The sequence below is a fragment of the Natator depressus genome, chromosome 1, assembly GCF_965152275.1.
Source record: "Natator depressus isolate rNatDep1 chromosome 1, rNatDep2.hap1, whole genome shotgun sequence".
Lineage (NCBI taxonomy): Eukaryota > Metazoa > Chordata > Testudines > Cheloniidae > Natator > Natator depressus.
In genome coordinates this window covers 248778078-248802453 of record NC_134234.1, presented here as the reverse complement: position 1 = coordinate 248802453, position 24376 = coordinate 248778078, and the positions used below count along the sequence as shown (strand labels likewise).

Below are 24376 nucleotides of genomic sequence, written 5' to 3'. Positions count from 1 at the left end.
TTTAAAAACAAATCTTTAACAGAAAATGAATTCTCTTACATGACAATTAATGATATTCATTCTAATGTATATACCTCAAATCAATACATGGTTTTCTTTCCTGTATGTAGAGGGTCTCAACTTCAAGTTCTTAGAATTTAAAGAATGGAAAATGAGCTAGAAAATACTGGTGATTCCTCTACCCTTTCATTTGTTGCTGTTGGCTTAATCTATTGAATAGAAGAGTGGTGGCTTTTTCTGCACACACAGAAGACTGGTGGATTCTCACTCTTGTTTTTCTTTCCCCAGCACAATCGTCACCATGAGAGACCTTCATTACTATGCCCCAGGTTTACAGCTCATATGAAAATTTCACCTGGTATCCTTGAGTCTCCCCAGATGCTCAGCACCAAGTTCCGGGGCTTTCCAGTCAAACAGATGAGTGAAAACAAGAAAATTTTCCCAACTCAGAGAAACACCTGGAGAGATTCAGGTAAAATATTTGTGCTTTAAATAATAGTCTTATAAGACTGTCAGCAATACAAATGTGAACCTCTGTTGTCATCTCACTTTGTTTCCAAAAGTATAATGGAGAATGTAATAGAGAAAATAAAGACCTATGACTACTTTGTGCATTCTGTTGTATTGCACACCCACACAGAGTATATACTCTTAAGTACATTAACTTTGAAAAAAATATTTTCTTGCAGGCCCACAGTATACCTGAGAAGTGCATTATTTGCAATAACCACACTTTTTGTTATTTAATTCTGGTACTGTACATGGTGGCAGTACAATTCAATGGTATAGTATTTCAGTAATCAACACCAGTCCTGTATATTCAAAACAAAAATGTAGACTGTATTATTTCTAAATGGCAACAATTGTAGATGTATCCAAAATTAGAATTGACAACTAATTTCACACACTTACTTCTTACCATTAAAGATCTGAGTGTACATGGGATACCACTTTTGAGGAGCTGTTAACTTTATAATGGTGATCACTGTAACCATCGTCCCAAATAGATTAATAAAATTTCAGGCTAAATGGGGCTATTGTGATAATCTGGTTTAGCCTCTTGCATAGTCCGTTAATTTTCACCCAACAACTCCTGAATTAAACCAATCAGTTGTGATTGAACTAGAGCCTAACTTTTAGAAAGACATGGAGTCATGATTTGAAGATTTAAAGTGACAGAGAATCTCTCCTTGGTAATCTGTTCCCATGGTTAAACCACTCTTACTGTTAAAAATCGGTGCTATATTTTCAGCTTAAATGTTCTAACTTCAACTGTCAGCCAGTGGATCTCATTATACAACAAAAATACAGCACTGATTGACCCAATTGCCAGTTTATTTTTTTCAGGTGTACATATCTGCCTTTTGAACTGTTGTTGTTGTCCTATATTGTATCAGGTCAGTCTGCCAGCAGACTTCGTGTTCTTAATGTTTTCTTGGTATGTTTGTATGATTTGGCATAAAATCTCACTGACTTCAGGATTGGGTGCAAGTGCACTAGAAACATGTCATACTGATTTTCATGAATACTATGTCTTTGAAAGAGCCATGACGACACCTCAGCCTACAAAACCTACTTAAGAATATTGCCTTGAGTTGTTAGGACTCTGCAGGAGGCGTTGTGTAACCTTTTAGCTGTCTCTGAAAAGCAGAAGCTCTAGTTCGTCTCTTCCCAGTAGTCTAGGGTCAAATGTTTACTCAGCAGGTGTCAGACATTTTCTCTATAGTCTTCAGCTTCAAAGGAGAATTGGTGTGAGGCCAAATGCCAAGTGCTGTGGAAATTCCTCCTGATATACTAAGGGCTACAGTTTATCTCAAATGATTGCTTAGAAAGGGCACAGGTTCACCCCAGGGAGTCTCAATTTAAGAGGCTCAAATTTAGGACCTGTCTCAAATTCTTCAAATCTGAGTGGAAACTATTTAACAACAGGTGTCTGGAAAATACATGAAGAATATGAGAGTTTCTACGTTAAGGCTATTTGGTCTGAATAGGAAATGAAGTTTAATTGTTACATTTCCCAGATGGAGCGACCTTTGAGATTTTTCTGGAAAGTATTTTGAAGATTATAGACCAAACATTACATAAGCCTAGCCACCACAGTAATATACATGAAAAATCAAAATATGCCTTTTGTGTTTGTAGATAATTAGCTAGTAAGTGTTCTATAGCAGAGAATTAATTGACCAAAATGCTCCCATACTGTATGTAAACATATTCCAAAATAACAGTGCATCAAAAGGGAAAGCCCCGGGTATAACCAGTGAGCTATACAAATCCGTTGATCCACAGGGGTGGCTAGGAATGCTTTTGGAAAATATGTGAATTAAAAAGTGTATACAGTTCTTTTTGTAAATTCTTAGAGGAATATGCTTATGCATCTTTTCTTGATTACTGTGCAAGTCACGTATGGCGGCTGATGTAATGCAAAATCAAGGTTAAATTACTGCATATTGTTGCTGCTATTTTTATGCTCTTTCATTATAGGCAGCACAGGTAGCAATGCCTACGGTAAAGTCTGCCCAACACTTCCCATTGTAAGCAACTGAAAACAGGGTCTTAGAACACTGCCAAACTTTAACGGTTTGGACTGAAATGTTTTATGTTGGGTGTCTGCCTCAGGCCATTTTGTTTGTTTGTTTCCTGTTTGTGTTTTGTTTTTGAAGTGTAAGTTCAAATGGTTCGTCTGTTTCTGAAAAAGATGTTAGGGGAAATATGTTCTTTTGCCCATGTTAAAAAGCAATTTATTGTAACAGGGACTTAGAATTTGGTGTGTGTGTGTGGGGGTCATGCTGGTGACAAGAATGTGCCTTTTGTTGTCTTCGAGAAAAACTCACCCCCATTTGGCAGTTGTAGATGTCTGAAAAATCTCAGTTCACATGTGCTCAGTGGAGACTTGTTGGAATTTGGCAGCTAAATTCTGCCTTCACAGAGCATGCCCCTTCCACTTACAGCTCCTACATGTGGCCAGATTGTAGGGTTGCCATCTCTGAGATGCACTGCTTGTCCCCACCAGCCTTACCCTCCTCTACTCCTCTGCCCCGCTCATTCTAGCAGGAGTGCAGGTGGGGGACTGGGGGCGGTTCAAGGCCTCTTTTCCTCTTACCTTCCCACTACCCCCTACACCAACCCCCTCTCAGGAGCCCCTACCTCCCCGACCCCAATCCCTGTTTCCAACGCCAGCTTGCCGGTGAGCCTCGGCCCATCCCAATTCCTGGTCCCCAGTGCTGGAAGGAGCCACTGCAGCTTCAGCAGGTTGAGGGCCTGGCACTCAGAGCAGGACCTAGGTGCTGGGCTGGTCATGCTCTGCTCCTAGCCATGCAACGTGTGCTTGCTGGTAATTACAAGATCACTGCATGACTGGCCAGCTTACAAGGGAATGTTGGTGCAGTGGATAAAAAGCACCCTAGCATGTTTTCATGATTGACTGGCAAGGCACTACAAAAACCAGCTGCGTGGCAACCTAGACTTTACATGCTCCATCCCTAGACTGAACATGCTTCAGCCCAAGAGTGGAGGGACTGAGCTCTGCTCTGCAACTGCTCTTCTCAGCTGCCCAGGTCACTGTGGCCGCAGGCACAGGAGTTGAGAGCATGGATAAAGTCTCCCCTGGGCTCTCAGTGCTCCCCCTGCTGGCTTCCAGGCCATGAGGATTAGAGGGAAGAAGCTACCTGACTTTAGTGGACAACAGGGGAGGAAAATTATGGTGTACTGTGGAACACCAGCAAATATAATTAGAATAATCAAGGATCTATATGATAAAGCTGAATGTGCAGTCAGAGATAGTGACATCTTCAGCGCATGGTTTGCAGTGACAATGGAGTAACACAGGGGTGTATTATGTCCAAATTTTTGTTTGCACTGGTTATTGACTTGCCATGAGGAAAGTAACTGCAGACGGCAACCGAGGAATTTTATGGACAAATGATAAAGCATGATGAGCAAATGATAAAGGATAACTTCGTTTGTGGGTGATGACATTGTCCTGTGTAGTTTAACATATCACTTAATGGAAGAAAAGACCCAACTTTTGTTTACAGCGAAACAAGTTTTTTTATCAACAAGGGGAAGACAAATGATATGGCCATTACTGTCCCAAAAGTAATTATCAGAGTGGATGACAAAACACTAGAAGTCATTTTACCTATTTGGAGTGCAATGAGGGTAACATCATGCTAGATGTCAAGCAACGAATACCAAAAGCACCAAACAACTTTCATACACTTGAAAATATTTGAAAGTAGTATAATTGGCACTGACACATATGTACAGATTTTTAATACTGGCATCATGTCTGTCCTCCTTTATAAAGCAGAGTCATGGACATCTACAACAGAAATTGATAAGCTCAATTCATTCCAGAATAAATGCCTGCAGAAGTTTGTCCGAGTCCATTAGAATTTCTTGCAATATCAGAAATTGTACGTAGAGCAAACCAATACAAAGCATCAAATACGGTAAGGAGACGATGCATGTATTTAGGACACGCTTTAAGGATGCCACCAACAAGACTTCCATGGCAAGTGATAATGTGGACACGACCTGGAAAGAATCAGAGAGAGGGCAACCTAGGGAAACGCAGAACAACAGAGAAAGAAGCCAAATTCACCAACGTGGCACTCAGAAACCTGAACAGACCAGCGCAAGACCAAAATAAATGGTGGAAATTGGTGGACTCTCTATGAATCTGTGGATGCAGGAGGATACAGAAAAGAAAGAAGATATTAATGTGTATGTATGTGTATGTGTTTTGACATGAGATACGTTGCTACATCAATGCATTCTAGAGTTTATACAGTCATTTAGTTTGCCATCAACTGATGGAGTTAGTCTTTTTATTCAAAACTATACATTTCTATTCCACGTTCCAAGTCTAGGGAGCATAAAATTCAGCCAAATTCTTATGATGGTATATTTTGATAAAAGTAGCAATAAGATGAAAAATAAGAAGAAATTAGGTCAAAGAGATGTGTGAAGGGAACAAATCAGTGGAGAATCATGAAGACTAGTTGGAAGGCTTTATATAAGATTCTGAAACAGAGGTGGAGTCAGTTGATAGCTGTTGAGAATGCAGCAAAGTGTTCCTGCTGTCAGACACATATGAGGAAATGATCTCCCTTGTTTTTGGAGTTAGTTTGTTGGATATGGCATGCTTATTTCCTGATTCCTGGTAAAGTGGAGAGGAGAAAAAAAAGAAAAGGTTCCCTGGACATCTGTCTTTGGCTCAAGCAAAGGCAGATCTGATGCTTTATTATTTATGGTGATAGTTGATTCTACTGGGTTCTGAATCAGATTAAAATTAGCTACAAAGAACCAAGTAAACTTGCTGTCTCACCCACTCAGTTTTGTGCTTCACAAGAGAGAGCTCAGGCCCCTATACAGTGAAGCATTTAAGCACATAAAAAGGTAAGCACGTGTGTTAGAACATTGCTGAGCAAGGTTGGATGGAAGCTCATGCTTTGCCATGAGGCCCGAAACATTTCCGTGTCCTTGATGCCTGAAGCCTTTTGCTCGGTCAGAAAGAAGTCTGCAGTCTTGCTCTTAGTGGAAGATGCTGGTTTTCCAAAATAAATTTTTGAGTTAGTTATCCCAGATAATTGTCTGATTACTTTATGCAGGCATCAACAGGCTGATTTACAGTCCACCCACACAGCAGCACAACTGCCTTTCATGAGCCGGCAGAGAGAGCCTTTTATTATTTGGTAGTAGTTCGGTTTATCTGGCGGAATGATGCAAATACAAACAGGAGGCTTAACTCTCAGAAAAATTCAGGAAGCATCCTTCAGGAAGGGGCGTTATCAAAGTCCCCATGCTGCTGTACACATATAAATGCTCCCTCTTTTGTTCCTGCAGGACGCCAAAGAATAAAACCAAAACACAAAGCGGAGGAGGCACCACTGAGTGAACGCAACACTGTTTCCTTAATCCATGTGGATCAAAAACATGAACGTTTTGATTCTGTAAAGAATCTTCCTCAGCATGCTGGATTAATCACATGGATTAATAAAACACTGTTGCATTCACTCAGTGGTGCCTCCTCTGCTTTGTATTTTCTTTCTTTAGCCTTTGGAACCCTGCAGGAACAAAAGAAAGAGAATTTATATGAGTACCATAGGCACTGGGTCTTTGATAAAACTCCCCCGGTATAAGGTATGTTTCCTAAATTTTTCTGCATACCAATATGTGTCTTGAATTTTTCTATGTGCTAAGCCCTTGGTTTGTTTTAATATTTATATTGATCATCTTGAGCTTCAAAATCTATGTACTGTGGATTTTTTTGTTTGTTCCTGCTTTAAGAGAGTGATGCAATTAAAACCATACATTGGAACACTCATAATTTAAACTGTGTGTTGTGGTGCAAAAAACTACATGTCATTTCAGTCACTTGCAAAAGAGTGGATGGAGGTTGTTGTCAGGGGTCCTTTCAGAGAAACGCTCAACTCTAATGACTTTCAGACCCATGGTGCAACTTGCTACACATTGAGGCCTTTAGGCTGGGAGGTGCTGCCCTTCCAATATAGATTTTTTTTTTAAATTCTCATTCTACATATTCATGCATTTTATATAAAAAATACGTACACTTAAAATATATCCTAGTTCTATAAATGTAACAAATTGTGAAACCATGTGATAAGCTGCAACTGTCATGTACCTTTGATCGCTTCATCTGTACTCTGTCTTCATCTCCCCTTACTTTTTACAGAAGCCAACCTCCACAAAAGTATTCCCTTCTGTTTCTCAAATGTGGAATTCACTTCTCCCTCCCATTGTACTGGCCCAAGGCCCAATATGGGCAATATTCAGTCTCTCACCGGTGATGATAGGTTAAATGTCTATATCATTACCCATGAGAGATAAAAGCTGGAGCCCTTATATCATTTGGAAAAGGAAGTTCCCCAGCAACCCATAGGACACACACAGAACTTGCTTCTTGTCTTGGCTATTCTGATGTATGTGGCTCAAAAGTTGTGACACTTTTATGTACAGAAAAACTATTTTAGAGGTGTTTTAGATTTCAGTTTTAATGTTTGTCATTCTGAACTCTGTACAGTGGATACATGTTAACTATGATACATGGTTTGAAGTCAGAGGAATAAAAAATAGTCCAAATTAAAAACTCTCTAAAATAGCTCTTCTGTATAATGTGTAGCATACACAGAATGTGGGTTGTAATATAAAGATTTTTATCAGCATTCTATTTACCCACTGACTTCAGTGGGTTTGCACTGGTGTAGCTGAAAAATCTTGCCCATCGTCTTTTAGCCTATGGAAACTCCATCTTTGGGGACCACTAGGTTAAGCTGAGCGGACCAAGCCCTTATGGAAAGTAACTTGGTCTGATATAGCAGTCTGACATGCATATGAATAGGAAACCCACGCCTTCAGTCCCCTGGATACCACAAAAAGGTGTATCCTGGTATCTGACTTTAGGTTATCTCCTCAGTACGTGAAGTTCCTTCCGAGGGATGTAGGTGCCATCACAACTCAGTCTGTGTTGTAGCATAGTAAGTTTCTATTTATGAGCTCTTTGTGTTCCCCTTTAATAATGAGTTAGGGATTCTGACTCCAAACTAGAAAAACACTTAAACCCATGTTTAAGTACTTTACTGGAGATTGGGTCCTCCGTTCTTGTGGGCACCCCTGGTGTAAGGCCAACAGTGTTAAAAAATGGGTGCCTTAAGTTAGGCTCCTAAGTCTATATTGAGGCACCTGATGATTCTCAAGTGCTGAACACCCAGCAGCTTCCATTATCTTCACTTGTTTATGTAGTCAAATTTTAGGTTAATAGAATTGGTGAGTTCCATCCTCCAGATGCTAATCAACCTTAAAAATCCTTCTCTAAATACAGCATTTCCTGTGTATTCAGTCCAGCCCTATTTGCAGCCAAAGGCCTGAAGGCCATTGTGGTGCTGGAATTGTACCTTTAATATCTACTATAATTATTAACTGACTGTCTGACCTGTAAGAGAACTTGTTCCATATTTAAACCATTGGTATTTATTATAACATAGCAAAACCCATTTTGAACGAACAAACAAACAAGCCCCCAACCATTTTTGCTTTATTTCTGTTGATATACTGACTTGACAGGTCATTGTAGCCTAAGAGAATTATAGCAAAGTGGTTCCTCTGTTTCTGTAGGAGTTTGTGTTGCCAGCTCTTGCAATGTTAGCATGAGTCTCGCTGTAGTCGATATTTTGCTTAAAGCTCCAGCAACTGGATGCAATTAACTACAAGAGAATCTCAGCTTTCATTAAAGGAGAAATTAACTTGCTAGGCCTTATGGGTTGCAGAGCAAAGCTTGAAAAGGAGACCTGAATACAAACTAAAGGCTAATAAACCATAAGGAAATAAAAGGAACCTAAAATTTATGATTTTTCTAAGAAATCTTATAGTTTTTAAGCCAATCTGATGAATTTTTGGAGCTTCATGATATTTGAGTGGGGGTGATAATAATGGCATTTCAACATACATCACTCACCTGAGCTCTGAGGAAGCTATGACGGAAGGAGAAAGACACACACACCAATATCTTGTAATAGACCCTATAAGGGCTGTTATTGCCTTTCAAACAGGGGTGCTAAGCTGCTGTGATTTGGGAACAGGTCAGATGATTTTTATCCTCCCAGGCAATCAGACTGAATTTTGGAGGTGAAGATGTGAGGGATCGTAGGTCTCAAACATGGGCCCAAGCATCAGCCTTGGGGGAACCCACACATGGTGAGATGCCCACTTGCCTCTCACAGTTGTAATGCCCACAGTGGTACTGTCATGGCTTCCAACATAACCAGTTTTTTGCTCACTGCACAAGATGGTTTCCTCCCATAGTTTCATCCCAGAAGCAGTCTTGAGTGGCTGTGATGGAAGGACTCAGCTATCCATCAAAACATCATCTGATCAGTCCCAAAGCGGAAGCCGCTCACACCCTGCTGGATAGATTGTAATGGCTCTTACAGGATCCATTCCAACATGGTGGGTATGTCCAGTAATTTCTGGACAGAAGTGCTCTTCGTTATACTCAAGGTGTAAGGGGATACGATAGTGTGATGACTGGTGCGTATGTTGCCTCTCTGCTTCCTGCTTGTTTTGTTTTTGTTTTGTTTCTTGGTTCTTGCTCCCTGAACTCAGTGTTCCTGTTTAAGGCTCTGTGTGTGTGCATAGTGTTAGGTGTGGTGCAGCTACTCAGGGTCAGGTGCAACATATATTCTGTTTGGACTGTTGTCATGTTTTGTTCAGACTGTTGCTGACCCTGGTTCAGGGTTATTATATGTTTTGATTGACAACCTACCTGTGTGTCTGGCTTCAGGGTTTTTTTTGGGGTGTGTGTGTTTTTGGACTGCTGTTCTGGGGTGTATCAGAATGTACCATTATGGCGACAAGTGCTTCTATTCTGCAACTCAGGCTGCCTGCACATCCTTTATCTTGATCTATGCTTGTTTGCATCTTACAGCACTGGCCAATAAAACATAAGTTTTTTTAAAGGGCCAACTCAGCATTGCATGGGAATAGAATGGCAAGGATAATAAAAACCTAATGCAATATTTTCTCCCTCCATTGAGAGATATAATAATTAAGTGCCAGCTACCACTGAAAATAATGTTAAACAGACATTTGACCCTAATAATGTGAACTAACATTGGTGTGGTGTTTTTTTAATCAAACCCCTGAGAAAGGTAGTTTTAAAAGGGTGGCTGCCCCCATTTGTATGATAGACATGTGCAAGCATCCCACACCCACAACTCTATTCACCAAAACTACAGATATTCCACTCATGGGTTTCTCTGACATTGTGGTGCTTTTTCCAATGTGGACAATGACCACTAGGAAGTGGAAACTACCAGGAGAAGGAGGAGGTCATCAGGGCCCTGATTCAGGCAAGCATGTAAGCCTGTCCATCCATTTTCAGGAAAGCACTTCAATGGCATTTACACATGCTTAAGCACCCTTCCTGAAAAGGAATGATTCCCAGGACCTCACTTCATTTCTACTTATGACCTACACCTGGACTTGAAATGATGTCTCTGGAGGTGAAAGGTGAGGGAAGAGGTAATTACGTGGGTTCCATGGAGTCCTACAGTGTTGCCTATGGCTACCTTCATCTTTAATAAGGAAGTGTGGCACGTCATATTTGCAATTCTCAATGTGTGATGCTCTATCTTGGTTGGGGCTGGCTGCACCTCCATATCAAAGATGAGGGCAGCTGCAATTTCCTCCATTACATGCAAATTAGCTTCAGCCCTAAAGCTCCTGGCAGGGTGCCAGTGTGGCCCTCTTTGGCTAAATTTTGATTCATCTGGCTTAAAGCATACCCCTTTGCTTCAAAGACCTTTATTTCGTCAAAATGTTTTCAGCATTTTATGGACAAATATTTTTTAAAAATCTCTTAAAGCGATGTCGTTCTTTATTTACTATGATGAATCGCGAGTAGTGCTTCAGTTAAATGAACAATCAACAAATAAAGAAAATAATGGAATCCGTTCTTGTTCCTGCTGAAACATTACTATAAATGCTACTTCACAAATGCCATTAAAATGCATGTCAGGAATTTTCCTTGGCTGCCTATATGCCTTCTTTTAAGATCATTCAACTACATAATGACTTTTAAAGATATTCTTTTTGAAGTGGAAAAACTTTGTTCACAGGCTAGCTGAAAAAGATATTCATGGATTTTCAATGCAAGATTTTAGGAACATCTTAATTTCATTACTCTGAATGATTTTTTCAAAAATAGTTAAATTGAACTATGGTTTTGTGTTTCTGTGTTTCCAATATCTTTTATTTACTAAGAATGATTTTAAATTAAACATCACTATAAATCAACTGGCAAGAAAATCATAGGCATGTATTCTTTCATTTTGCATTTTATTCTGGACACATACACTTTTTGTTTTCAGAATCACATTTGATACATTTTTGTCTTTAAAACTAATACAGCTACTTAGTTGCATTCATTTCTATGTGAGTACATTCACAGATTTGCAAACTCTTTGGAACCCATTATCTGAATTCTGGTTCTGCCTTGAAAAGTGACTCTGTAGAAATGGGATTTTGGGATTCTAAGGTCATTGTGTTGCACTGATTTCCACATCCAATTTGCTCAGGCTGCAAATAAAAAGGTGTTTTCTTTCTAGCTATGAGCCCCACGAATTCTCCCTTGCTTCTCAGAGTCAAGATGTATACTTCCCATACTTCACGTCATCACTAGCAGTAAAACTTCAGTGAGCTCAGTTAGGCCCTTAGCTACACCTGTGCAAACACATTGCCTTCAGATTATGTCCTCAGTTAACATGTCCACAAACCCTCTGGTGGCTAATGAGGTTGCACAGATACAGTACTATCAAAGTCATAGTCTGAAGACACTGGGGTTGCACAGGTGAAATTATTGAATTTTGCCTAGAGAACCTTTATGACTGCTCATGAGATACAAGACAAAAAGATCCTAGATGGACTATCAGAACCTAGAGTTAGTTTGTGGGCTGGCAGTTAGAAAAAATATTGCTATATTTGCAATACAGAAAATGAAAAATAGCAGCAGCATCATTGCATATCCCAGCGAGACCTTTGCAGATGGAGTGCCACCTGGATCGGCAGAGTCTCTATCTAGGTCCTTAAGATGGTCTGGCTGGATATTCAGTATATGTCCATCATTGGTGATCTTATCATGCCACTGAAACTTTTGGCAACCATGTGATCACTGGCCTTATAGTGGCATTCCTTGGTAAATACACTTTATAATTTGTAATTGAAGCAATATAGCAATTGCAATTCAATATCCCCTTGTTGTTTTGGGTTGAGACAATAAGAATAAAAGTCCCTGATATACCTTCTTTATATACTTATATCATGTCCCCTCTTATTAGTTTCCTTTTTAAGGTAAACAATACCAATCTTCAGTCTCTCTTCATAGGAGAGTGTTTTGAGGCTCTTTATCATTCTTGCTGCCCTCCTCTGAACCCCCTTTAATTTAACAGTATCATTTTTGTGATGGGGTGACCAGTTCTGCAAACAGGGGTGGAGCCACACAGGGTGGAGCTCTGTCTTATGGTTATTTGGTGGTCAATTTTTCATATAGATACCCATTCTGACCTTCACAAATGGATATAATCTTGTAAGTATTATTGGTAAAAGTGGTTTATTGTTTTGCACAAAATATTTCATTTTTGTAGTCTCTGAAGTTGTTCTCCATCAAGATTTCTTAGCTGGTCAGGATTTTTTTCTTCCATAAAAATGGACAGATGGTACGGTCTATTATTTTATTAGTATTCTGCGTTTGTGACATTGCTTGTCTGAGAAAGGGAAAAGCACAACCTAGTGGCTTGTTTGCAATGTTAAAATATCCATTATGGGCTGTCATGATTAAGCAATGTGATATCAGCCCTTGTGAAATGGTGTCTCTTTGAGAAATCCAGGTGAGGTGGAAGGCTTTCTTTGTTTCTCTTAAATCCTATAAGCATGGGAACAGTGATTTTTGCCTGTGGAAGGCAAGAGATTCCCTTGAAATATTCATCTCTCAACCACAATCAAAGTCAGTCAATTCCTATAACTTTCTTGAAGAGTCCTTTTATTTTATCATAGCCTGTAGTCAAAAGGACCTCTGAGTAAACTAAAGGGAACATCATTGAGATGATAAACAATCCCATTGGGAGTTCACCCTGGCTTGGTAACAATAAGGTCATTGAAGACCTTTTAGGGTATGTCTGCAAGGCAAGCAGAAACCCACCGCAGCAATTCTCAGAGCTTGGATCTACAGAATCAGGTTTGCGCTATGGTGCTGAAAATAGCTGTGTAGATAGTCATGCTTGGGCTCTGAAGACCACCCCCCTCCCTGAATTTCAGAGCCTGAGCTCCAGACCAAGCCCAAACAACTACATTGCTGTTTTTAGTGCTGTAGCACAAGCCCAAGTCTATAGAGACTCTCTGCTGTGAGTTTCTGCTTGCCATGTAGATGTATCCATAGTTTTGTTTCAACACAAAATGCTCTCAGAGCTTTAAATGCTATGGGACAAATCCTGAGGTCTTTTCTCAATTTAGTTTGGTCTTTACCTAGGTAAGACTCACTCTGATATAAATGACTGAGTGAAAATTTCAGGATTTGGCCAAATATGTGGTCATTGAGGTCTTGCTGACTTGTATGTCTCAGTAAGCATCTTTGCTTGTTTCAGTGTTCTTGTCTCAGTGTTATTCATACATAAATCAGGGTGCTTCAAAAAGGTGGGTAATTAGCATTAACTCCCCATTTTATAGAAGGGGAAACTGCTGCAGAGAGGTTAAGTGATTTGTCCTATGTCACACAGTTAGTTAGCAGCCGAGCCAGAAACTGAACCCAAGTCCGTCTGTCTACCTAGGTTTTCATACCATGCTCACAATCACAGATTTTTAGTGAAGGAGACTGAGGTCTCCTCCTGATTTCTTATCTCATTCCCTTTCTATTGGATCATCTTTCTCCAATAATATTGTGCCTAATTGCGACACATGAAGTGTGGATTCATGGGCTGTACCCATTATACACACTAAGATGTCTATATTTTCATCAGTTCTATATAATTATATGCATGCCTCTTTATAAATTATTTTTAACTTCAAAATTCCCACCAGTGTGCATTTGAGAAGCTTAATAATGACTGACAATTGCCTGATACCACCATATACTCTTTATATGATCAAGAATCCAATTTTTTGTGTAATAAAAAGATATTTCGTTCTATAGAAAAAATTAGTCAAGATTTCTTTTCTAATTAGATGCCTAAAAAACATTCCTTCCCCAAGTGAAATATGCTTAGTGGTCTCTGCTGAGCTTTTAAGTCCATTTGATGGGATCTTTTGCACAATAGCTTACCATCAGTGATCTTAGGAGGTGAGTGTTTACTCAGAGGCCCAAGACTAAATCTTCAAGGAGAATGCACACTGGAGGTTTTCAATATAAATTCATATAAATCAAGCACTCAGACAGAGAGAAGTGTAGTGCAACCTGCATTCTGGGTATTTATACAATGCACCTCACTTGCACAAGAACAGAAGAGGTCTGTTTTAAAGCTCTAATTTGCTAATCTTTTATGTGCACTGAATTAATCATTTTATGAAAGGGGGTGGGGTATTGGTGGTGAGATTAAAGAAGTGTATTCGTTTATTAAGAATAAATTGTTTTAATGTTAAAAGATTGTAAAATTCAATGTGTCTGTACTTTTCAAACAAAGTAAAATGCTATACAATGTACCGTGTATTAGGAATGTCAAGATTCTTGAAAAGGGATACAGCTTGCAGCACAAAAATCTAAACTTTTGTTAATGTATAGGCATTCATCATCTGCTGTTCATTAACACACATATTGCTAATGCCTGGCAATGGGGCGAACATTTTTCTGGAGTGGGGTCGAAAAACTAATTATTCACCATATGGTGGCTGGCTCAGCAACAATTGCTGAAGCCATGGAAGCAAAAGGAAGTTGGCTGGTTGATTTCTTTGGGCAGTTTGCACAGCGATGACTCTCTTGACACATGCCATTCATGTGGCCTCTGAATAACAGATGGGCTAAGGCTGGGAACTGTGGAAAAATCATGGCAGAGATCTGGTGGCAGCCTCTGTCTTTTTATCCTTCAGAATGACTTTGGGTCACATGGTCTGTGAAAATAACAAGCAGGGGATTGTACTCTAAGGATTTCCCTGCTTCTTTCATAAAGCCAGAGTGTAATTTTGACTGCCTTTTCGTATTTTGTTTATTAAAGGGATCAGGGTTTTAGATGAAAGAGATTACTTGGTTTGTGGTAGGGGCTTGTGCTATGGCAATGACACTCAGCTCATTGTTAGCAGGAAAAATGCTGGCAGTTTGATAAGGGATAAGAAAATGGAGGGGGTTTAAATTAAAATTTAAATTACTGCTTATTTGTTCTCTTCTCATTTGTAAATCTCACATAGGCAAGTTAAGATAAGAGCTGTTTTAGATTCAGAATACTCAAACCTGAAATGAGTTAGTGTTTTATTCCAGAGGAGCTTAGGAAGGGAGGGTAAGATTAATTTGAACATGCTGCACTTGCAACTTGTGTGCTTTCTGGATTTTACATTGTTCCAAAGACGTAAAAAATGGGGAAGAAGGTGAAAGTTGCCAACAGGAGATTTTCTAGGATTTTTATGTCTTCTAAAATAACAATCAGATTACCTTGAACCATTGATTGTAAGCAAATTAAATTTTAATTATCTGTGGTAGATCATGGCAGCTCAGATCAGAACTTTCTTCTATCTCTTCCTACATGACTGTTCTTAACAAAAGGAAAAGTGAGTGTGCAATACAGGTATTTACAGTGCCATTCTTGTACTGTATTTATTCAGTTACCACTCTGATGCTGGTCATGATGAGTATCATTTATCTTGGTTATAAAATGAGAAAGTGGCCCCAAACTAAATATCCAAAAAGTTTGTATCTACACCTAAATTTTGTAGTTTGAGCCTGTCTCTTTAAAAAAAAATGGCTTCCAAACGGAAAGGTAGTATCCAAGGTCTGGGCTCAGGACCCTCCTTTTTTCCACCCTGTGTGTGTGAACCACAAAATTCTCTGATCATGTTTAAATGATAGCATTACAGAAAAGACAGTCTCTTATAGATTCAAACTCGAGGTTTAAACAATACAAAATAAATAATGAAGTGAATATTTTTGTTGTGGAGTGACATTATTTATTGTTCATAAGTTTTCAGGTGGCTGCTGGGCATGAATGTAAGTGTTTGTTAATCCTAAAAGTTTCACAAGTTTTAGCATGAACAGCTTTTATCTGAAAAGTATGATCTCTCATGTGTTAATGATTCTTCTATTTAAGAAGTTTATCATCCAGTCAAAGACAAGAAACAATATCATGTAACTTCTGAAAGGCACACACAGGTAGAGTGGAGTCACATTTCACAGCCCATACTCTAGACACACACCCACACACACAGAGGTTTACATTTGCTCACATAAATTAGCTGATGAAATTTTAAGAATAATGAAGACGTTTGTAAAAATAAGGTTTGATTCACATGCATAAAAAAGGGTTAAATTCACAAGTATTATTTGCAATGGATAATTTGTCCAGCTCTAATTCAAACTCTTTTTGGCATTCCTGGAACTTAAAAATATCTCTGCTTCTTTAGGGGCCTTACTCACAATGAGTACCAATTACTCTCAGGATATGTCTATACTACCCACTGTATCAGTGGGCAGCGATCGATCCAGCGGGGGTTGATTTATCGTATCTAGATGCGAAAGTATCTTGTCTCCTCATTGGTCATTTTGGTCAGGTGCCAGCGAGGTTATCTTCGCTTCTTAACCCTTTACAGGTGAAAGGGTTTTGCCTCTGGCCAGGAGGGATTTTATAGTTCTGTATACAGAAAGGTGGTTACCCTTCCCTTTATATTTATGACAATACCTAACTTGTTTCAAGACTGAACTTAATAAGTTTATGGAGAGGATGGTACGATGAGATTGCCTACAACAGTGTATGGCCCGCCAATGGCTGGAGATGGGACGCTAGATGAGGAGGGATGTGAAAGTTGCTTTTGAATACTATGATTTCAGGTAAGAGATGAGCAATAGGAGCAGAAGAATTCCTAGGATGGAAAGATCCTATGTTTTTCTAAATATCTTTAGTAATAAAAGAGGGGGAAATAGGATAATATATGCTAAAGATCAGCAAAAGTCATTCTAAACCGGAGGTTTTTTTCTTAGTTTTCCATTAGGTGTGTATAGCAACTTTGCTTTGAGCTTTTTGCTTTTTAAAAATGTTCATTTGATGATGACCTTAACATTCTGATGTAGCTTTTTAAAAAGGTGATAGCTGTGTTTGTTTTAATAACTGTCAGTTTTATAAAAGAAGTTGTGTAGGAAAAATGCAAACATTCTGGATAAAAATAGTGAACAAAAAAGTCAGGTATTAAAACATTTACAATTAGGGTGACAAGAAATCTTAAGTTTTTCTATTATTTTGTATTAAGCTTTATTTTTTTTTCAAAACATTTTCCCAAGAAAGTCTCTCCTTTCTGCTATGTATAGATGATTTGGTTCTACCTCAGGTCCTACCCAAGTTACCAGCAAACTGACCACATCACATTCCTATTTACATCGCCCTAAATTCTAAGGAAATCTTTTCTTTTTATATGTTGGGTCATAAGAGTGTCTACATCCTTCATCTGGGAAGTTGGGTAAATGCCTGACTGGGAAAAACATCCATATCTGTATGAATTGGCATAAATTTTGGGTTTGCGTCAGTCCAGCCTTATCTGGCTCTGTTACCCAGGGTTTTCAGAACCCAAAGCAATGGTAACTTTACTGTTTTTCTCCAGATGGTGTCAGGAATAAATCAATGGGGACACAGTTGCTCCAACTGATATGTGATCGATACAAACCAGAATGCTTTTACCTAAAACTACTTTTTATTAGATCTTAGACACATATACACATGCTGTCGCAGTAGGTTCAGAGTATCTCAAAAATATTTATATTTACCAAAAATTAAGAGATGGTTTCGAAGAATCATCAGCCAGACTTCAGGGAGTCCCCACCTTCCGTCTAGCTGCTGGGGAACTTAGGTATCAGATCCTCGCCCAAAGAAAACTTCCTTGGACTGCTCCAAAAGCACAGTTTCTAACTAAAGTTTTTATAAATTCTCTCCAAACAAAGCACATAACTCATAACAGCCCCAAATAGGCTAACAATTTCCCTAGCAACAATCAGTAATAATTCATTATTTTCCTTATTAGCAAAACATTTCTAGTCATAACAACAGTGAAACTTACATGTAAGAGGCACCTAAAACCAAGGCTATCCAAACATTCCTTCCGTTTTCATGGAACCTTAAGTCCCTGTCCCAACCTCCGATTCTGATTAGCAGAGCTGCAAACATGCAGCTGCATGGCCTTGCCTTCTCAGGGTCCTAAAAAGATTATCCCTAGTGGTGTGATGTTTGGGTTTCAGCTGGCAGTGGCTGAACATACAAAATGGCTGACTGCAGTACTGTCAAATTCTGGTGTACATGCAGGAATGACAAATTTGAGGGCTACAGCTCAGGCCTGGTATCCAGAGTTTGCTAATTTGTCCACACCCCTAAATCATTGCACAGACCTTTATAGTCACTTTGTTGAACTGATGGACTCATCCATTTGGATAGAATATGTTGTTTATTCTGTTGGTAGGCTAAAATGCATTTTACCCTCAGAACAGCTGAACTTAATTACTCTCCCCTTAATTAATACTCATCTTTTGTAGATGATATAAATTAAATTAGTTTAAATGGCGGATTAAGTAAGGGGATAGATGGTAATTGCAAGTTTCCAAGTGTTAGTGCTGTTATTTAAACTTTCACTGTATGTATTCTTTATATTCGCCAATATACAGAGCAATAAAAATATGAATATAGATTTTTCCAGGAGTAATGTCCTAATGTTTCCTGGATGATCCTTGTTTCTACTTCAGCAACCTCATTTGTGAATCAAATATTTATTATACTTTTTTATAACCTTCTGCTTTGCTACCATCTATCCTGTGCTGAAACTGGTCATCATGTCATTAATTCAATATATCTTTGGAAATTCTATATTGTCATTCTTTTGTCATGCAGTAGTAGTTTTCAGGACCTTGCAAATCAATTTTCCATTGGAGGAGAAATCAGTGATATGGCCTTTGGGTATTTTCTTAGTGTAACGTGTTTTATTTACCCAATATACATAATGCTTTCAAAAGATGTGGTCAAACAGCACACAGGCAATCTCCTCTTTCACGAATCTCAGCTAAAGCACTAATGCCTGGTTCCCAGGAAGCAACCCTGCACCAGCAGTTGACTGTAGTTAGAGAGATTAAGGCCAAGTGCAAACTTTTCAGCTGTTTGCAACAACTCCCCTCAAAAGAAAATACATCATAAAACTAACAACAATACAACATCTCTTCAGAGACTGAACAGGCTAAGAAAAAGTTGCTAAAAATGCTAGTAAAATTATGTGTTATCATTCCACCCAGTGACACTCACTGTAACAGTATAGTGTATTGTGAATGCCTTCACTGTGTTTTTAGCTTTTTTCTTGACTATACTGTATACATTAGAGTATCTTTAATTTTGTTTCAGTCCTCTTCTTTTTTAATCCTAGGACAACAGTTATTGCAAAAGAATAATATTTGTATAACACCTCAAATAGAAATGAAGCAATGCTTTGCTTTCTGATATCATGATGGGTTTGTCTGCATTACACTATTATGATCTCATATTTTAGGGGGTCCATAACTCAGACATAAAACACTGCTCTGAATTTAAACAAGCCATTAATTTGTCATCCCCAAAGAATATTTGCTTTTGTAACATTTTATTAAATCACTTTAGGCAGGATTAGTTCTGTGAGGTTCACTTCAAAGTTAGACAATTAAAACTACATAAACACTTTTGGAAGGTCATACTATCTATCTATCTATCTATCTATGCACACACACACACGTACAAAATGCAGGCATTTTAAGTGGCGGGAAGCACTTTTAGTTCTCATCCTACATTGTAGTACAAAAAATAAATTGAACGAGTTCTCTTCCTCAAGTCTCTTACAAGTGTCACTGATTAAAACCAAAAAGGAGCAGCAAGTATCCATGGTTATTGAAAGCTCCTTAGAGCAAAGTATTAAGACTCTGGGGTTTAATGCTTATCTGATGACTAGAGCTTTATTGATGTTTGTATAGTTATGAGTAGTCAGTTTAGAGGGTGAACTTAAAGTATTATCCCACTGTCTCTTCTTTGGCTGTCCAAATCCTGATCAGGAATCTAGAGCACATTTTTCCTTTACACTACAAATGTAATGAATGAAATTATGCAGTGATTTTTTTCCCCAGTGACTTTTGTTAAACTTTGTAATAAACCCGGGTGTTTCACTTCATCTTTGTTATGGAGTCAGTAATGCTGGATCTCTCTTTTCTCATGGAACTGGGTTTGATGTTTGTGATAGGACCATCACTGAACTTGCTAGCTATTTAGCTTGGGCCCCTGAAATTCTTCAATTTTGCAGGCCAGAATGTCCAGTTATTTCAGTTATTTCACTTATTAAAGTGAGTTAGTTCAAATTAGCTACAAATAGCTTGACGTGTAGGGATTTCTCATTGACACTAATAGGGTTAATCTTATTACAATGCTGTCTACACTCCTGTGATCTTATAACCTTGTCCTCTTCCTGTTGCTATATAAAGTCCTATTTTTTATTTGATCTTCTGGCCACCTTATATGCACATCATTCAACATCTGTCAGCCTCAGCTTTTTTGTATTGCAAAATTTTACATAAGAAAGATCCCCTGTAAATATTTCTTATTAATTTTTTTAATATCTAGATAAACTTTCTTTATAATAGTGTGTTTAATGTTGTTCCACTTTTGATCTTTTAATTTCCTTTCACAAGTACTGTGTTATATATGCTGTATGAATACTGGACCGCATGAACTTGTAAGATCATCTCGGGCTGTGCACTTCAATTTTAGTGATACTATGCAAGAAACAGCTAGTAGGGCACAGCAAAGTAGCAGTAGTTTACTTGTGACAACAATAAGGGATGCAAGGGGACATTCTCTACAATCACATATATGGCACAGGCTAGGACCATATATAGGCATATACTTAAATCAGAGTAAAAGTTAGCAGCAGGTTGACTTTAAGTGAGTAGATGACCTTGCCTAACAAAAATTTATGGTTCCGCTGTGTGACACTGGGATTTTGTATGGATTGTATTGTTACTTATTGAAAGTTGTACATGACATGGTTCCTTGTGCTTCAAATGTTTTATCCTCAGAGTTCTGATGGAATTAACCAATATTCTCCTACTCTGGGTGATCCTGCTTGCAACTCTAGGACCGCTAAGAACACAATGGATACAGCAAGATGCTGCTGACCCTTTGAGGAATGGACCCGCGGTCACACAAAGAGACAGACCAAAAGTAGCTAAAGGAAACTCTCCCTTGCAAATTTGGAATAGAAATAATTAGCACCTTGGGAATAGGGTGGTTTTCACACTCTCTAGACAGGGCAACCCTATGTCAGTTAGATGAGCAAAAATATCACATGTATTACTCTGGCTCCTTAAATGAATTGCTTTGTTGCACCTCATTGAGTGAGCCATGACAGTCAATGGCACAATAGAGGCACAAAGATCCAAAAATCACCTGATGGCACAGCAGACTTTCAGACACTTCTCAGTGGCCACACTAATGCAGTGGAGGAGATGCGTGTTTTGATAGGTGGCTGCTTTGAAGTAGAGCCAAATCCATGCTGCAATGGGTTAGAATGCCAATATACCTTGTCCACTATATTTGCAGATTAAATGCTCCAGGTTAGGTCCATCTGTAATTCATTCAAGACATAAATTAATCTTGTCCAATCATCTTTTGTCATGTGTCTTGGCTCTCTTCCAAGAGATTTTGGGTCTCATTTCTGCAATCATATGCTTGCAAGTAGAATGCTGCCCCTGTACTGAGTCCCATTGCCTTAGATGTTAGACTTTGCCCACATGGATCCAGTCGCAAGGTCAGGACCGTATTTTGCTGTAGCCACCTAGCACAGACACTAACCGGAGCAACAACTGTTTCCCATGACACAAAAGCTGTCTCTGAAGTACCTAGTGCCTGCTAAAGAAACCCTCACACACACTAAGATGGAACAAAAAAGCAGGGTTAAAAACTTGTTTGCAGTGTTGATCCCATGATATTAGCTGTCTCTCTGGGTTAAAGTCAAACATTTCAGTGTTTTGTGATGAGAAAACATTTGTTCTCAATGTTATATAGATATGTATGTTAAGAAAGTGTTTTTGTTTTCACAGAATACTCAATTATTTTTTTCTTGAAAGAGCTAATTATATTTTTTTTAAAGAAAAGGATATAAAGGGGAGGAGCTTGTTGGCTCTGATAGCTGAAAAATGTCTGTGTTTGTAACTCTTTTATGTTGGCATTTTATCTTTGCTGGGAGAGTGTTGCACAAATTCGGATACTTACTACTTCAGTGAATAAAGTCTCACTGCCAACACAAATTCCAGCTGTGAACATGTAATCAGTTCTTCTATGGTTCGAAAAGGAAAGTTCCCTATGCCTAAATTTAATTTTCATGCGTATTTGTCTGTTTGGCTGCTCTCTCAAACTTTGCACAAATGCTACTTTGTAGCCAATACAGGAGCCTGTCCTTTTGTCTGAGCCATAATTACCCCATCCCAACACAGAAGTGGCTATAGGATGTTACATTATGCCAAATTGATTTGTATTAATAATAACCTGAGTTAAAGCCAAATCCTTGCCCATGGTAATGTGGGACTAATTCCCTTGGGGAGTGGCTGTCTGCCAGAAATGTAGTTAAGAGGTGCATACAGCCTTTTTAAGGGTGACCTGAACTGACTGACAGCTCTAATGCTATTGAGTCAAAGGGACACCCAGATGATAACCTCAGTGGGATTCATGCATCCCAATCTGGGATGTGCTGTTATGGTACATACTGGTGCCAAAGGAAAAATCTTCCCCTCTCGATACCAGTACCATCCTGTGAGTGTGGAGTCTAATTATAATGGGTTATACAGATCTGGCCAAGCTCTATGTCATTTAGGAAATAGGGCTATGATTTGGTCTGGAGAGTGTTACAATGGGATTTTCAAAAGTGCTCAGCATTGGCCTTCCTAACTCTGCTCCCACTAAAGTCAATTTCATCAAATATAATTAATTAACCCCATTTTTCAATTAATAAATTTTTTGTCAAATTTGTTTTGACCAGCCCTTGTCCTTAGTACTGAAGAATGACTCACTTTTTTTCAAAGGGAAGGGCTGTATTTTGTGTGCTCTTTCTGAGCTACTGCCAATCAGAAAAAAAATAGCATCTGTTATTTTCCCATGGGCCTGGTTGTTATTATCTGTTGTTCAATATTTGTACCATGGTAGTAGCAAGAGGCTACAGTGAGCATCAGGGCCTCTTTGTGCTAGGCACTTTGCAAGCACATTTGATGACATTGGTCTTCTGCCCCAGGAGCTTGCAGTTGAATTTAAGGTCTGGAGTTTCTTTAGCCACCACAACCCCAGGTCCCCATTCCCACAGTGGCAGCCACAGAAAAGCATCTCAGTATGCCTGCCTGCTGTAGTGTGATGGGAGGGCTACTTACCAAACTTCAGCCTCCACGAAATACTGTTCTGGATTCAGAGGGAGCTGTGGCTTTGCCTGTTGACACCCACCCAAGGCATCAGAGAGTGGAAGTCACCTGTCATCTTCCAAGGACAGCAAAGTGAAGTAGCTGATGACCAGACCAGCCATTCACCTAAAAAAGACAACTACTCAGGTTGGAATGATAAGAGTCATCAGAGGGTGGGTTTTCTGTAAAGCTTTTAAGCAGAGCACAATTATTTGGGAACACAGAACTGTGGTACCTAGGGAAACTGTTCTAAGCTTAGTTAGGTCAGGTAAGCTTTTGGATATTTGAACTGAAATTTCAATCTTTTGAGATTCCACCATCACTAGATTTATACATACTTTTGCTATGTGGGAGCTTATTTACTCTGTGCTGCTTTGCAATGGTGACACTTGTGTACTGTATGCTCTTATGTGCAGCTTGGCTGTGCTAAAGCTGGGGTTTGCATGTTTTTTATTTTATTCTCTTGTAGTTGTAGTTATGAAAACTGTTTAAAGAGGAATTGATGATTATTATTTCTGTATGAGATTCACAAATGAGCAGAGAAATATCGGTGAGCTGCCAATGCTAACAGAAATAGCTTGCTGGAATAGATACATGGCCTATCCCCCAACATGTACTCTGAATGTATACTCAGAGTGGCTCAGTGCACATGACAGTCAGATTCAGTAGTGTTATGATGCCAAATTTACAAGAGTGGGAAAGGATCCTGGTTAGGGATCAGACTAGGCCATCTACTGAAGCTGGCTGCTGCTCCTGTCTAGATTTATTAGTTCATTATACTCTTATAGACTATCGTCATTATTCCAAGTGTGTCTGCGTAATTCAGGCATCATCAATGGAATTCTTAACTAAATTCTGATTGTAGAATATTTTTTTATTGGTGGTGAAGGGTGAGCCAGAAATACTACTACTGAATGTTGAGATCCTATATTGACTCCACCAGGCTGTCAGTTTGAAGAAATGTAGGCAGTGTTGTTGCGGCTGTGTCAGTCCCAAGATATTATCTCACCACCTTCCCTCTCTAATTAGGAGAAATGTATTTTGACTTTTAACCAGAACAGATTTGATAAATTGGTATTAAGGGTGCAATGGGATTGAGTCCTGTTGACTTCAGTCCTAGTGTATAAAGTTACGAATGTGCTTAAATGCTTTGCTGAACAGAAGCCAGAGTGTTCAACCCCTTATGTGATTGAGCCCTGACAGACAAAGACCTGAAACCCCAGGAGACTATATTCA

General features: G+C 38.9%; 1 protein-coding gene across 1 annotated transcript in view; it reads left to right on the top strand.

The window, feature by feature from the left end:
• The first annotated feature begins 294 nt into the window (after positions 1–294).
• The window catches only part of LOC141978477 (uncharacterized), a 177930-nt gene continuing 153848 nt past the window's right edge, over positions 295–24376 (top strand). Inside the window, exon 1 of the mRNA XM_074940624.1 lies at positions 295–472. Coding sequence (XP_074796725.1) covers positions 343–472 — 130 coding nt within the window. The 5' untranslated portion in view covers positions 295–342. The remainder of the gene's footprint in view (positions 473–24376) is intronic.